This window comes from Triturus cristatus, chromosome 3_2, assembly GCF_964204655.1.
Source record: "Triturus cristatus chromosome 3_2, aTriCri1.1, whole genome shotgun sequence".
NCBI classification, from domain to species: Eukaryota; Metazoa; Chordata; class Amphibia; order Caudata; family Salamandridae; genus Triturus; species Triturus cristatus.
The window spans coordinates 1,198,267,753-1,198,283,703 of NC_140584.1; the positions used below are offsets into that span (position 1 = coordinate 1,198,267,753).

At 47.4% G+C, this 15,951-nt stretch overlaps 2 protein-coding genes across 6 annotated transcripts in view; one reads left to right on the top strand and one right to left on the bottom strand.

The window, feature by feature from the left end:
• ANKZF1 (ankyrin repeat and zinc finger peptidyl tRNA hydrolase 1) overlaps positions 1 to 8,951 on the bottom strand; it is a 247,030-nt gene extending 238,079 nt beyond the window's left edge. Inside the window, exon 1 of one of the 4 annotated variants that reach the window (XM_085650150.1) lies at positions 8,665 to 8,951. Coding sequence is in view for 1 of the 4 variants with exons in the window: in XM_085650149.1 (XP_085506275.1) it covers positions 3,450 to 3,503 (54 nt within the window). In the remaining 3 variants the exon portion in view is untranslated. Of the gene's footprint in view, positions 1 to 852; positions 3,346 to 3,449; positions 3,625 to 8,664 lie in introns of those variants that run through there. The other 3 variants (XM_085650153.1, XM_085650149.1, XM_085650151.1) reach the window with 3 other exon arrangements.
• Positions 8,952 to 9,205: 254 nt separating this feature from the next.
• Positions 9,206 to 15,951, top strand: part of ATG9A (autophagy related 9A) — a 396,601-nt gene continuing 389,855 nt past the window's right edge. For both annotated transcript variants that reach the window (XR_014980113.1, XM_085650154.1), the window contains exon 1: positions 9,206 to 9,340. The gene's annotated coding sequence lies outside the window, so the exon portion shown is untranslated. The remainder of the gene's footprint in view (positions 9,341 to 15,951) is intronic.

Below are 15,951 nucleotides of genomic sequence, written 5' to 3' on the forward strand. Positions count from 1 at the left end.
TGCTGAGACTGACAGTGTGTAAGCATGAGCATAGACATAACACGGGCGGTGAAGAGACTGACAGTGCGTAAGCATGAGCATAGACATAACACGGGCGGTGATGAGACTGACAGTGCGTAAGCATGAGCATACACATAACACGGGCGGTGAAGAGACTGACTGTGTGTAAGCATGAGCATAGACATAACACGGGCCATGCAGAGACTGACAGTGTGTAAGCATGAAGCACAGACGTAACACAGACCGTGCTGAGACTGACAGTGTGTAAGCATGAGCATAGACATAACATGGGCCATGTAGAGACTGACAGTGTGTAAGCATGACGCATACACATAACATGGGAAGAGTACAGACTGACAGTGTGCAAGCATGAAGCACAGACGTAACACAGACTGTGCTGAGACTGACAGTGTGTAAGCATGAGCATAGACATAACACGGTTAGTGTAGAGACTGAAAGTGTGTAAGCATGAAGCATAGACATAACATGGGCAGTGTAGAGACTGACAGTGCGAAGCATGAGCATAGACATAACACGGGCAGTGTAGAGACTGACAGTGTGTAAGCATGAAGCATAGACATAACACAGACCGTGCTGAGACTGACAGTGTGTAAGCATGAGCATAGACATAACACGGGCCGTTTAGAGACAGACAGTGTGTAAGCATGAAGCATAGACATAACACGGGCCATGCAGAGACTGACAGTGTGTAAGCATGAAGCATAGACATAACACGGGCCATGCAGAGACTGACAGTGTGTAAGCATGAAGCATAGACATAACATGGGCCATGTAGAGGCTCACAGTGTGTAAGCAGAGCATAAACATATCACATCACTATAAAACCCTTACTCAAGTCCACGATGAGATGGCAGCTCATGTCTCATATTCAGTCTATGTCTAATGTGCTTGACTTCAGATGTCTACAGTTGAGAACCCAACTCCCTTCCCTGCATTTATCCCTTAGCTGTTGGTCAACCCATGGGAGGCAACATCGATGTATCTTCTGCTATCCCATGACTCTCAAGCGACTCTATAACTACCAGTAACCACAGTTCCTCCCACTTCTGAATCTCCTCTGCTCTGGGAGTATTCAACCCTCCGCCTGAAGGCAATACTATGTCAAGAGTAGGTTGAAACCTGCTGATTGATCTCACTTGATTTCTCATCAGCATTCCATACTATTGAAAGTGATGAAAAAAAGAATTCAGAGACTAGTCAAGAAATTGCTTGCTTCCTTCCTAACCTAGAGTGAATTGCTGATGATGGGCTTCCATACCTTGGGAACTTCCCCTATGCTATCGCCCCCCCCCCCCACCGAAGCATCTATTCTTTGTCCCCCCTTGTTCAACCACTAACTTGAACCATTAAGCTTTTCTCTAAGGGTGCCCGGAGTCACCACTCAGGAACCAGCACACCATGCACAACTTTATTTATAAATCTCACCTATTAAAGATATTACCTGCCCATGCTCCTGCCTCACTACAATTTCAATTTGAATGTCAAAAAAACTCAGTATAGGTATTCTCAATCCAAAGAAAAATTAATTCTTGCTTATGACCGGTGAGACTCAGATCATGTTTGGCCGGATCCCAGTGAATGCCGAGCGCTTCATGGCGTCTTCTCTGCTCGATCTGCTGTAAACTCGCTAGGATTCGCCTTGGAAGGCTCTCTAATGCCACTAAACCGAATCAGATCATTTCCATTCCCGCTCGCTGACATTAAAATGAAGAACCTCCTATCCGCAGCCCATCGACTGCTCTCGTCTCCGCCTGACTCTGGCGAGAGGCTTTGGTTGGCATCCACTGGCCCCACCAAAAGACATCTTGCACCTGACAGGCTCACCAAGAGCACATTTGATCCCACTACTCCTACCCTGAAGGGTCAAACAGGTGTCACTAGAAGGGAGCATGACATTTTAAATCTCCTAAAGCTGTGACAGAAAAAGCCCACTCTCTCTGACCATCACCCGAGGCGTAAGGGGTCTGAGCAGCAGGAAACCTCTTCGGATAGATAGAAAGACAGAAGATTAGAAGACCTCAGGGCTTGAATCAATATTAAGGGACCGCCACTAAACTATAGAACTCTGCACTGGCCCTTCTGAGAAGACACCCAATCTTCAGAAAACAAATCTTTTCTAGATACTCCAAGCCAACCATTAGGCCGCTGTCCATTACTGTGATCCCCTCGCCTGTAAAGATAGTGTTCAGGTCTCCCTAAAACTTACTACCTCTTCAAGCATTGCCCCTTCCCTCACCCTCCATGGGTCAGTGACTGCTGTTTCTAAAAGCTTGATCTCTGTTGTGTTTCTTATGGCGCAACTGTGCTAGCGAAATGTTACATAACACCACAAATAATCATTGATCACTCACATTATTACAGTGCATTCTGGGATCTCCTTAAGCCTGGCATTGTTCAGTTTCATCGTACGTGTGTTGTGGCTGTCTGGTGAGTTGTTATGGAAAGGGAAAAGCTAAGGGCACAATGTCTTGAAACCTGTAAAACTACAACCACTTCAGTCCAATCATAACGTGTGGTGCAAAAAACACAAGTCTGACTGTTGTGATTCCTGAACCCAGAACATAATGAGGTGGTTACTGGAGGGATCACAGAGAGAACCCAACGGAGCACCGAGAGGCCAGTGGAGGACAGGTGGGAGCTGTACATTCATCAGAAGACGTGGATTTCCAACTGCTTCCTGAAGTAGAAGCTGGATACTATTTGAAGTGGATATATTGGCATTGGTGTGCCAACCTCGCCCACGCCCCACGGTTTAATTTCACTTCTTGTGGGTCACCATTGGATCCTCGGTGTGAATGTGTAACCTCCTCTGGAGGCCTCTCACAGGCGGTTTCATAAGTCTTATGCACCTCTTTGTGAGTCACCATAAGACCTCCAGGTCTTTGCAACCAGGCCAACTTCAGTCTGTGCATGTGTGGAAAGACCTGCACAGAAAACAATCATATTGAAAGTGCACCTGCTGTGCCAGCTCTGAGGCACATTCTGACAACTGGGCCGTGGCACAATCTGTTCTGGAGGAGTCTCCCCGAGTGAAATGTGGGCCACTTTCTGGTCTGTACCCATGTAATTATAACCATCGCTTCTCACTCGCGGCAGATGTCAGCAGCGAAGATTTAACTCACTAGGCTACCCTGCAGAATAAACTAAGTGTAATATTCTGTGCTATTGTATGCGATTCAACTTTATAACTCTGCAAAAACAACCTACTGGAGTTTCCCAAACAAGCCTGTGAATGTGTGATTGTTGTTAATCCCTCCTTAACCTTCCTAACTAGCCAGTTATTTTTTCACCCCCTCCCCCCCCCTCCCCTCCTCCCCTTTTCTCGTATCCTTGTGGTAATTGCTGCCCTTGGTGTACGCCCACTGTAGTGCCGTCGAACTTTCTATCTCTTGATGTGGTCTGCACCCCTCCCCTTCCTTTCACAGTACCTGGCTTCCTGCCGCCCCCTCTCCTAGCCGCAACTGCTGTGCTCCCGCCTTCATGGCGCTATATGACCCTTCACATGAGATCAGCCATACGCCTCGGTGCCGGTACCCAGTGCTTGGTGAGAGAGCGGGTCTGTGGAACTCCCTCTAGTACCCGGGACAGTCAAAGGGACTTTGCACTGTGGAGTCTTCCTGTAACTTGGACTTTACCATCTACCTGGGAGCCTGCTTTTAGTGCCTTATGTGGATATCTTTTATGAGCATTAAGTTGTCAACTATTTTTTAAAACAAGTTCCATTCTTGTTGGGCAGCCCCATGGAGGACACAGGTGTCAGATTCCTGCTTGTTTACAAGGCTTTGGCTGGTTAATCTACACCTGCCCACCCCCATGGTCCTAACTCCTCCTTTAGCAGGGCTCCGCCCTCTTTGCATCATCATCACAACAAGATAAGCAAGTAGCTGTCCTGCACAGCTGCCATGTGGCCCCATCATGATATTTCCAGTCACTAACGGATATTTGTAGCCTCCAGCGATGATGCCATGTGGGACTTATACTTTCCCTGTTTAAAACTGCAAGCCTGGGCTTCAGGTAAAGGCTCTCTCAGAAGCGGAGGGTGAGAGCACACTGCCTCACACCCCAGCACTCAATCTGTCCCAATGAATCCTGATAACTGCAGCGCATGACAACACTTACTTCAGCAGTATCCTTTCATTCGTCACCCTTGTTGGTGCAGCCTGTGCTGTGTGACTCTAGATGTGTGTTTCTGGATTCATTCCTTCATCAGCAGAGAGCAACAAGTCATTTTGGAGGGTGCTGGAAATGCTGCCCAAAGTCATCAACCCGACCACGCAAATCGGAACAAATGAATTGTCCTCACTGCGTGGAGAAGATCGACGAATCTCGCTACTTGTGACCAGTAATGGTAATTTGTTTACTGGGGCCTGCATGGGCCCTGTAGCTGGCCAGAGCTCCATCGCGGTCGGCCCGAACTTTGACTTTGCCCCAGTCCAGCGAAATCTAAAGTAACCTTTTTAGTGTTACTTGCTTCTAAGCGCATTATTGCATTTATTACTTCAAAATTCACGTCGGACTTTTGTCATTTTGGTCTTATTTTGTTCAGAATATAATTATCGATTTTTCTAACCTGTTGCAGTCTTTTAGTGGTGTATTTACTGTGCTGTTGTGTCAATTATTGCACAAATACTTTACACATTGCCTTTTAAGTTAGGACTGCCTGCTCGGGTCAAGCTACCAGAGGGCGAGCACAGGATAATTTAGGTTGTGTTGTGACTTACCCAGAGTAGGATTGTGGTCCCTACTTGAACAGGGTGCATACTTCGGCCAACTAGAGATCCAATTTCTAACAGGTTATATGTGTTTTTCACCCACAGGACACAAGATTGAATATTGCTCCAACTTTTTGGGGTAGTAAACCAGTTAATATATGTAATTAGTGTTACATGTTTGCCCGACCCCTTTAATTAAAGAGGTAGACTGGAAACTAGATTCCGGGGCCCTTTTTTATATCGATGAAAGCCCTGAACCCCATTGGTCATCTCAGGTGGTGCATTGATTTGGGAAACTAGCCTCCTAACTTCCCGTACAAGGACAATTGCAAAAGGCGATCCGCACCCACCATGCATTCAATTAATTGTACAAACCTCACAGGGAAGCAAAATTATTATGTAGGGCGCAGACTCCTTTTCCATCAGAATTTCCTTTATTTATATCTTCTTGCTTTTTAATATAATTTACTGTAGCCAACGCATTTCGTCTCTTAACTTAGACCTCTTCAGGGCTTAGAGTCCGGTTGATAAGCAAACTAACCAGGATATTGGAAGGTCGTAGCAGGAATTTCTCCTTCTCACCTTTTCGAAACATCAAATTTATTGTGTCTTCTGTACGTGGCCTAAATTAGGTCATGATGTTTTTTCTTTCTTTTCACTGTGAGGTTGACATAATTAATTGAACGCATGGTGAGTGTTGATTGCCTTTTTCAATGGTTTTTAATCATAGCTGAACAGCCGCTAATAAAGGAATACATTGGTGGTTCATGGTATTTTTATTCTAGAAACAGACTCTGTCTGGTATTTATAGTCAAATAAGAGCTTCCTGGAATATGGTTGAGCTCATCCTGGATTTTAGGGACCGTGAGAAAACCGGATGATAAAGCATACCACTAGTAGAGTGGGTGAGGGTCTAACAAACAAATAAAGTATTTGTAGTGGAGAGAGGGAGAGAGAGAAAGCGTGTAAATATATATATATATATTCACTGAAAAAACCATAGGTTTCACACATGTTATAGTTAGCTGGACATTTCACTCGTAAAAAACCATTGAAATTCCCCCGTTATAGTTAGTTCAGCTAACTATAACTCGCGCGAGCGCCACTCTATCACAAGGATGATGTCATTTGAGATGTCATCGGTGATGTCATGAGTGATATCACTGACCATGTCATGAGTGATGTAATATGTGACGTCATCAGCAGTGGATTGCGGTCGCGCGAGTTATAGTTAGCTGAACTAACTATGACGGGGGAATTTCAATGGTTTTTTACGAGTGAAATGTCTAGCTAACTTTAACATGTGTGAAACCTATGGTTTTTTCAGTGAATTTGCAAGGTTTTTTAAATGCTAATTCCTAACTATAACGTGTGTGAAACCTATGGTTTTTTAAGGGAATTTGCAAGGTTTTTTAAATGCGAATTTCTAACTATAACGTGTGTGAAACCTATGGTTTTTTTAGTGAATTTGTAAGGTTTTTTAAATGCTAATTTATGTATGTATTATTATATTTTTTATATATTTATTTTACAATAAACTTCCTATGTATATATTTGTAGATTGACTGTATCCTGTAATATGGAATGGCTCAGCTCTTTTTTTTTTAATTTGGATAAAGTTGAACAGCATAGTTAATATCTTCCATAAACTTATAAACAGTTTAAAATGATTTTTTTTATTAAACAAAATGTTTTTTATTTTTTATTTAGGAGGTCCTTTGGGGACCCCCTGAGAAGGTCTAGGGGGTCAGGGAGTGTCTTCCCTGCCTCCTTTTCATGTTTTAGAAATCGGGTTAAAAGTAATTCATTTCTGATGCGTGCGTGCACCGTGCGCGCACTTTTGCGTGCACCGTGCGCGCACGGCAAGTCATGTGATTACGAAACAACACTTTTCATTGGTTCATAGTAGTTTCTGTTCCAGAATCTTCAAACACCACACCCACTCCCCTCACTATTTCTTCTTATTTCCTGGGACAAGGAGCTGAACAGCTATTCTAGCACATTTTTACTTGGAAATGGCAGAACAGCAGTCTACTTCAGGGAGTGAGGAGGAGACCTTTGTGGTACCACCAAGGCAGACCAAACAAAAAGACTCTTTTATCTGGAAATTCTTCACCTTTCCAGAGGGCCAAAAGAAGGTCAATGCCCCGAAGGTGACATGCACTATTTGTGAAAGTGTGTTGTCCAGAGGAGATCCCACGAAGAAATACTCGTTTAGTATTTATTCAATGCTGAGACACTTCAAGACAGTGCATCCTGTACCTTATGCTCGAGAGACAACTAGAGCCCTAAGAGACAACCCTCCACCTGCTCAGCCGAGCACATCATCTGCGGCCGCAGATTCTCCGTGTACCAGGTCACTGGACGTCCGCCCACTTTTCCAGAAGGTGCACATACATTGTAATGTGTGCAATGTTGTTCTTTGCTACGGTGAGAGCAGTATTAACTTGATCGAAAACAAAATACAGCAGCACACATGCTTCAGCCCATAATTTTTTTCATTTATTATTTTTGTTCCTGTTGAACAGTTTTTCATTACCAGTTTTTTTTTGGTGCTCTAAAAAAATACAAAATTGTTAAACTAAAAAAAAAAAATACAAAACAAGAAAAACATTTCTTTTCAGAACTCACTTCACTTCTCCAAGAAGAGCTATATTCCCAATATACTGTGTTGTAATTTTATTGAATGAATGTGTAGTGTATACATGAATGATTGAAATGACTGAGTGAAGAGGAGGAAAGGACAGACAGAATGAGTGAGAAAAGGAAAGTATGATCAGTTATGAAAGGGAAGTGAAAGACTGACTGCAACAAAAGGACTAAGGGTAGAGGATACAGGTAAGAAGAGTGAATGAGTAAGGGAATGGCAGTGAGTAATGGAGAGTGATGGAGGGGGAGTATTTACTTGTAGGTACAAAAAAACACTCAATGAACACAACGGCTCTTTTTAGAGCCAACCAACATCTAAACACTTAAACTTGATTTTTAATTCAATTTTTTTTAATGAATTTTTTGCCGCCGTGCGCGCACCGCGCAATATTTATAAAACATTTTTTTTTTTGGGGGACCTTAGGGGTCTTTCATGGTCCCCCTGAGAAGGCCTAGAGGGTCAGGGACTCTCTACCCTGCCCCCTTTTCACGTTCTCCACCTTTCTTTTTCACTGTCACACACAAAATGGCGTCCGACACTTCCTGATTTCGACCGATTAGAATGTTGACTGACATCTAACCACCAATCAGAATAACGCTCGCGGACATTTGGTGCGCGCACGGTGCGCGCATATAGATATTTATGTACTTTTAACTGCAATTTTCTCAGGAACTACTGAACAGATTGACACCATATATGCAAAAGGCACATGCCTGACCTGAGGACTACCTCTTTGCCAAATTTCAAGTAATTCTGTTCAGCCGTTCGGGCTGTACCTTCGACTAAAGGTCCTATGGGAAAATGCATGGGGAAAATGCGTTTTGGGACCCCCCCTTTTTTCTCAGCCCCCTGCTTGACGAATCACCCCGAGACTTTCAGGGTAGGAGCTGAGCAGAGCGCCCCATTAGTTTTGAAAATTTCACGAAGATAAGTCAACCGGCGCCAAAGTTATTCAAAATAGAATTTTCAGATTTCCTATGAGAACTCGGTCCTAACTATAGCGACCGCCAGTAGATAATATAGTCACAAGACTCAAAGTCAGCCTAGCAATCAGTAACAGCAGCATGGCATCCCCTGTCTTTTCTTACTCTGCTACTGTTTAAAGTCAGTTTCAATATATTCATCTGGGGAATGATACTGCCCCCCTCCCCCGAGTCCAAAATCAGGGGGTGATATATCCTCCGCCCCAAAGGTTCCTGGGCCCATACTGTATGCCACCGTTTATTTGTCCTTCACCATCCACACAGAACCGCCCGCATACCACTGTCCCTCCCTGCCCACCTGTACCAGCTGCTGCCACACACTCCTGGCACTCTCTGCTCCAGGCAGTCCTCTTTCACGTTCACCCACGGAAGTTTAACGAAGGAGTCAGACAGGGAACCTCATTTTCGGCCTATCAACTACGGTGAGGGTGTCTGACCTCGCCTGGATAAGGGCACCAAGAATGGGTCAGCGTCCCCACTTCCCTTCTAACCGGAGGCGCTCTGCCGTGGTCCACGCGGTATTGGACTGGGGCACTTAGAGCATGTTTCAAGGTGGCCGCCGCAACTGTCCCCGCTTACCACTGCGCACGCGTTAAGTACTTTTTCTATGTTTAAATAGTGGTTACGAAGTGTTGCTGCTCCTTACAACCAGTCTCAGCTGTCATGAAAAAGCACTGCCTGGCTTTAAGATGTCCGCGAATGAGCTCGTTCATGCCCCAAGCCTGTGCTGCCTTTCCCATCCGGAGCCTTCGTCACTTCCGCATGCCGCTGTCAAACAAGGCTCTACATGCCCAGACCACAACAAACCGAAGCCCCGCCCCCAGGAGAGCCCTACCCTCGCAGCGAGGCTCCTGGAAGGTATCGAGCGGCCGCGCCCCTGCGCCGGTTGGTCAGAGCGGTTGTCAGTCAGCGGGACTGACTGAGACTAGGAGCGGACGGCCGGGCGGTGGCAGACCGAGGAGCCGGGCAGCTCGGTAAGGGGCTGGCAGGTCGGGTGGCAGCGAGCTCAGGCATGGCACCAGTTTGAAAGTGCCACCTCTTCTCACCCAATAGCATTGGCAGTAGTCAGGCAGCCTGTCCGCTGCAGCCAAAGAGTGAGGCAGGCAGTGACAGGCGGCACCTGGTGAAAGTGCCCTTCAGGCTACTGCTGAGGCAGCTGCCAGGTAGAGCCGTGGCAGCTGTTGCAGCTGGTTCCCAGCTGTCCTGGATGATTAGCTCTCGGTACTGGGATCGTCAAGCCCATGCATGTAAAAGTGAAAGTGAAACTACAAATCCCAGAATGCAGGCTTCAGTTTATAGCTACCCCATGTGCTCTGAGCCACAAGGATATTTTGGGCAAGTAAGGATCACTTGTAAGAAAGAAAATTTGGAGTTCAGGGCCTGGGGCAGTGTGTGAACGCTCAGTACTCTGGCCCCAGAGCTCTTATTTGGCACCTGTTAGGCGTTAATACTTTACGTTACAAGTCTGAACATATACATGGAAAAACATGTCTTGGTGAGCTTACCATGCATGGGGAGGACACATTGGGATCTATATTGTTGCGTGGGTCTGGCGTATCCAATGGATTTTTCTTCACATGTGGCGTTTGATGGGTTAGGAATAACTAGACACATTATTGTTGAATCACCAGGCTGTAGATTTGTAAACTTCCACAATTATAGCACATTAAAAAAAATAATAAGTATTTTAATGTTTTTAGAAGCATGGAGTTTTATACGTATATATTGTCTTGAAATGAAATATGTTTGTATTGCAATGGTTTTAACGAACTATGCAAATAAATAAACTATGTTAACAACTCTGTAGGGATGAAGGCCTCAGTGATACTGGGCCCCTGCTGAAGGTCAGTGGCATCACAGAGGTACACCAAAATAGAAGGTCCAATATAAACAATGACTATACAGGTATACATGATTACTTGTGTAAATGTATTCTTCCTGAACTTTGTCAATTTAACTAGAAATTCTTAATTCCATGATGCAGTGCTGGCTAGTGCTGATCTTGTTGACTTTTTTGGGAGTGCTATGACTCTCTCTCAGATTCCTAAGTGGTTTATTAAGACTATCAAGCTAGTTTCAGAGCATTTCCGGTTGCGATAAGGCTAAACCTTGTCCCCTTTACTTTTAAAATTATGTTGAAACCACCCATTAAAGCTTTCCGAACTACAAAACAGTTCTTAGGCATCAAGATTGTCACCAACGTCTATAAACATGCTGTTTCACTATATTAATTGCTTCATGTGAGAGATTGCTTCATGGGAGGCTCCACTTAGGGGTATTAATGATTGCTCCCTTGTATTGGGTTCAGAATTCAATAATGATTACATACAGTGTATGCCACTAAAGATATATTGTACTGTAAACTATGATTGAGGCCACAGATAGTGTAGAGGTCTATTACACTATGGGTGTATCCTTCATGAGCAGTACAGCTTATAATGTAGATATTAGTCCAGCTAGAATACCAGAGAACATCTCTAATATTAATCAAAAAGATCTCCTCCTAAATATCTTTCCTGATGAACCCATATAAAATCAACCAAAATTAAATACTTTCATTAATTACTTAATTCCCAAGTCGTTACAGTGGTTACATATACATTTTACTAAATCTGTTGATAAGTTCATTAATGAATTCTTGTGGGCAAAAAAAGCTTTGATCACGCTACCAAAATTGAATATGGACCGAGGTAGATTGAGAATTACTAGTTTTTCTTATTAGCCAACTGCAGTTCCGAAAGCCAAAAGGATATGGTGGTTTATAAACACACATTATCCTCCTTTATTGAGCTCGTATCGAGATGAACATACTAAAGCCATCTACACCCTTATCAGTCTTGTATATGGACCCTGCAGTAACAAAAGTCTATTGAGAATATTTTTTTATACATATCACAAGCTATTCTTATCGTGAACAATAAGGTTAAAATTATGTCTATGAATGTGTTGTCAGTTCTGTGACGGAATAACCACAAAAAATGAATGTAATTCCCCTAAGTGGGTGGTATGGGTGGAAACCCGTCTGTCTAGAGTCCAGGGTTTATATTTTAGAATGCTTTTCCTTTATCCCTTTGTGCAATTGCTGGACTGTTTCGGTCTCCTAATACTGAAATTTCGAATTTTATTCATCTGATGTAATCAAACCATTATGTCTACAATTGAGGAGGCTAATACTGTATCCTTAATTTATTAAATGGTTCACATTCTCAACCCCTCCTAGATTAATAAAACAATAAAGGGAGTGCCAGAAGATCTGGCAAATCTCAATCTGGATTCATCTAACGAGACAACATATCTGAATATTTTAACACCCCATTTAGTTCTAAAATATTTATCTTAATGGCTTAAACTAGACTTTTTTACAAATTCAGAGAGAGCCATGAATCAATGTAAGATTTTCTTCTTTTAAGTTAGGAATTTTTAAAAGCGAAACCTGCTGCCATCCTAACAAGAGGAGTGGATCTTAACTTCACATGGCATATGAATGTTCTAAAATTAAACCCTTCTGTGATGCAAATCAGAAAGAACTAGGTAATATATTTAAGCCTAAACCCAGACTGGAATTCAGGGCAGGTGAGGGACCTGAGGGTGTGAGATGGGATCCTTGGAGGTCAGGGCAGGTGAGGGACCTGAGGGTGTGAGAGGGGGTCCTTGGAGGTCAGGGCAGGTGAGGGACCTGAGGGTGTGAGATGGGATCCTTGGAGGTCAGGGCAGGTGAGGGACCTGAGGGTATGACATGGGATCCTTGGAGGTCAGGGCAGGTGAGATACATGAGGGTGTGTGATTGGATCCTGGGATGTCAGGGCAGGTGAGGGACCTGAGGGTGTGAGATTGGACCCTGGGAGGTCATGACAGTCTGAGGCACCAGAGGGTGTGAGATGGGATTCTTAGAGGTCGGAGCAGTGTTGTAAGATGGGGAAACTGGGAGGTCAGGGCAGGTGAGGGACCTGAGGGAATGAGATGGAATCCTTGGAGGCCAGGGCAGGTGAGGGACCTGAGTGTGTGAGATAAGAAGTGGGTACAATTGACCCAGCCCCCCCATCCCAATGAACTATACATAGCGATGTACTCAGTTGAAAACAAATCTGTGTGTCTGCGTCTTGGGGTAGGAGTTGTGGCCTTAGCACGCCCGGCTCCCCAGGTCAGCGTGGGATTTATTCTCCAGTGGAAGCATTGCTCTGTGATATACAGGCCCATCCCAGTGCCGGAAGAGTATAATGTGAGTCTCAGCACTCTCAAATGTACCCGAGATGAAGAATAATAACCTTTATAAAGTAATGCAGTTTTTTGCATAACTATAAATAAACGTGTTACCACCCCTACTTTAATTATATTCATTTTCTTAACCTCGAGAGGATGAAGGCGATTCGGTCCTGCAGGTTACACTGCGAGGGCTCAATTGATTGAGCTATTCCTCCAGTGCGTCACATCCTAAAAAAGATTTCACATCTTCGGGGTTCTTCTGGTGCTTTGATGAGAGCAGAGACGGCAGGTATCAAGAAAACCCGAATTTGAAAAGAGAACTTCGAGTCAGTGTAGTATTTTGAAGAATCACTACAGGCAGCTGCTTTGAAGTCACTTCCTAGATGTCGAGAGAACGTCTCCCATAATCTGACGTGACTTCGGTTCTCTCATTAATTTAACCGCAGCTTTGAAACTCTGCATAAATGGTTCGGTAAACCTCAGTGGGTTATGCACTTACTCCAGAGCGACGGGTGTGAGCTGCTCGACACGCATTCAAGTCCCGTTTACAGGCTGTGATTGGTTGTGCCCATCTATTGGGTGTATAATGAACATGTTTCTTATTATCTTAAACTTATTAGGGTAGGAGTTGTGGCCTTGGCATCTCCATGCCCTCTCTCTTTTGTAAGGCGACTATGGTCTGCATAAATGCATATATTGTGCGTGCTGCGTCACAGTGCTCAGGACTCTGGAGATGGGTGGGGGCTGTATTCTGCGGTGGGTGGGCCTGGAGATGGGAGGGAGGGCCGTGGCTGCGGTGTGTGGGTCTGGTGATGGGTGGGAGTACTGTGTCCTGCGGTGGGTGGGCCTGGAGATGGGTGCGAGGGCTGTGCTCTGCGGTGGGTGGGCCTGGAGATGGAACTGGGTAGGAGGGCTGTGTTCTGCGTTGGGTGGGAGAGCTGTGTCCTATAGTGGGTGGGTCTGGAGATGGGTGGGAGAGATATGTCCTGCGGTGGGTGGGCCTGGAGATGGGTGGGAGGGCTGTGTCCTGCGGTGGGTGGGCCTGGAGATGGGTGGGAGGGCTGTGTCCTGCGGTAGGTGGGCCTGGAGATGGATGTGAGGGCTGCGTCCTGCGATGGGTGGGCCTGGAGATGGCTGCGAGGACTGTGTACTCTGGTGGGTGGGAGAGCTGTGTTCTGCAGTGGGTGGGTCTGGAGATAGGTGGGAGAGCTGTGTTCTGCGGTGGATGGTTCTGGAGATGGGTGGGAGAGCTGTGTTCTGCGGTGGGTGGGAGAGCTGTGTACTGCGGTGGATGGGTCTGGAGATGGGTGGGAGAGCTGTGTTCTGTGGTGGGTGGGTCTGGAGATGGATGGGAGAGCTGTGTTCTGCGGTGGGTGGGTCTGGACATGGGTGGGAGAGCTGTGTTCTGCGGTGGGTGGGTCTGGACATGGGTGGGAGAGCTGTGTTCTGCGGTGGGTGGGTCTGGAGATGGGTGGAAGAGCTGTGTCTTGCGGTGTGTGGGCATAGAGATGGGTGGGAGGGCTGTGTTCTGAGGTAGGTGTGCCTGGAGATGAGTAGGAGGGCTGTGTCCAGTGGTGGGTGGGTCTGGAGAGGGGTGGGAGTACTGTGTCCTGCGGTGGGTGGGCCTGGAGATGGGTGCGAGGGCTGTGTTCTGCGGTGGATGGGCCTGGTGATGGAACTGGGTGGGAGGGCTGTGTTCTGCGGTGGGTGGGAGATGTGTGTTCTGCGGTGGGTGGGTCTGGAGATGGGTGGGAGAGCTGTGTTCTGCGGTGGGTGGGTCTGGAGATGGCTGGGAGATGTGTGTTCTGCGGTGGTTGGGTCTGGAGATAGGTAGGAGAGCTGTGTCCAGCGGCGGGTGGGTCTGGAGATGGGTGGGAGAGCTGTGTCCTGCTATGGGTGGGTCTGGAGATGGGTGGGAGAGCTGTGTCCTGCGGTGGATGGGCCTGGAGATGGGTGCGAGGGCTGTGTTCTGCGGTGGGTGGGCCTGGAGATGGGTGCGAGGGCTGTGTTCTGCGGTGGGTGGGCCTGGAGATGGGTGGGAGGGCTGTGTCCTGCGGTGGGTGGGTCTGGAGATGGGTGGGAGAGCTGTGTTCTGCTATGGTTGGGTCTGGAGATGGGTGGGAGACCTGTGTCCTACGGTGGGTGGGCCTGGAGATGGGTGGGAGAGCTGTGTCCTGCGGTGGGTGGGTCTGGAGATGGGTGGGAGAGCTGTGTTCCACGGTGGGCGGGTCTGGAGATGGGTGGGAGAGCTGTGTCCTGCGGTGGGTGGGTCTGGAGATGGGTGGGAGAGCTGTGTTCTGCGGTGGCTGAGTCTGGAGATGGGTGGGAAAGCTGTGTCCTGCGGTGGGTGGGTCTGGAGATGGGTGGGAGAGCTGTGTTCTGCGGTGCGTGAGTCTGGAGATAGGTGGGAGAGCTGTGTCCTGCGGTGGGTGGTCTGGAGATTAGTGGGAGAGCTGTGTTCTGCAGTGGCTGAGTCTGGAGAGGGTGGGAGAGCTGTGTCCTGCGGTGGGTGGGTCTGGAGATGGGTGGGAGAGCTGTGTTCTGCGGTGGGTGGGTCTGGAGATAGGTGGGAGAGCTGTGTCCTGCGGTGGGTGGGTCTGGAGATGGGTGGGAGAGCTGTGTTCTGCGGTGTCTGGGTCTGGAGATGGGTGGGAGCTGTGTTCTTCTATGGGTGGGTCTGGAGATGGGTGGGAGAGCTGTGTTCTGCTATGGGTGGGTCTGGAGATGGGTGGGAGAGCCGTGTTCTGCGGTGGGTGGGTCTGGAGATGGGTGGGAGAGCTGTGTTCTGCGGTGGGTGGGTCTGGAGATGGGTGGGAGAGCTGTGTTCCGCAGTGGGTGGGTCTGGTGATGGGTGGGAGAGCTGTGTTCTGCGGTGGGTGGGTCTGGAGATGGGTGGGAGAGCTGTGTCCTGCGGTGGGTGGGTCTGGAGATGGGTGGGAGAGCTGTGTTCTGCGGTGGCTGGGTCTGGAGATGGGTGGGAGTACTGTGTCCTGCGGTGGGTGGGCCTGGAGATGGGTGCGAGGGCTGTGTTCTGCGGTGGATGGGCCTGGTGATGGAACTGGGTGGGAGGGCTGTGTTCTGCGGTGGGTGGGAGATGTGTGTTCTGCGGTGGGTGGGTCTGGAGATGGGTGGGAGAGCTGTGTTCTGCGGTGGATGGTTCTGGAGATGGCTGGGAGATGTGTGTTCTGCGGTGGTTGGGTCTGGAGATAGGTAGGAGAGCTGTGTCCAGCGGCGGGTGGGTCTGGAGATGGGTGGGAGAGCTGTGTCCTGCTATGGGTGGGTCTGGAGATGGGTGGGAGAGCTGTGTCCTGCGGTGGATGGGCCTGGAGATGGGTGCGAGGGCTGTGTTCTGCGGTGGGTGGGCCTGGAGATGGGTGCGAGG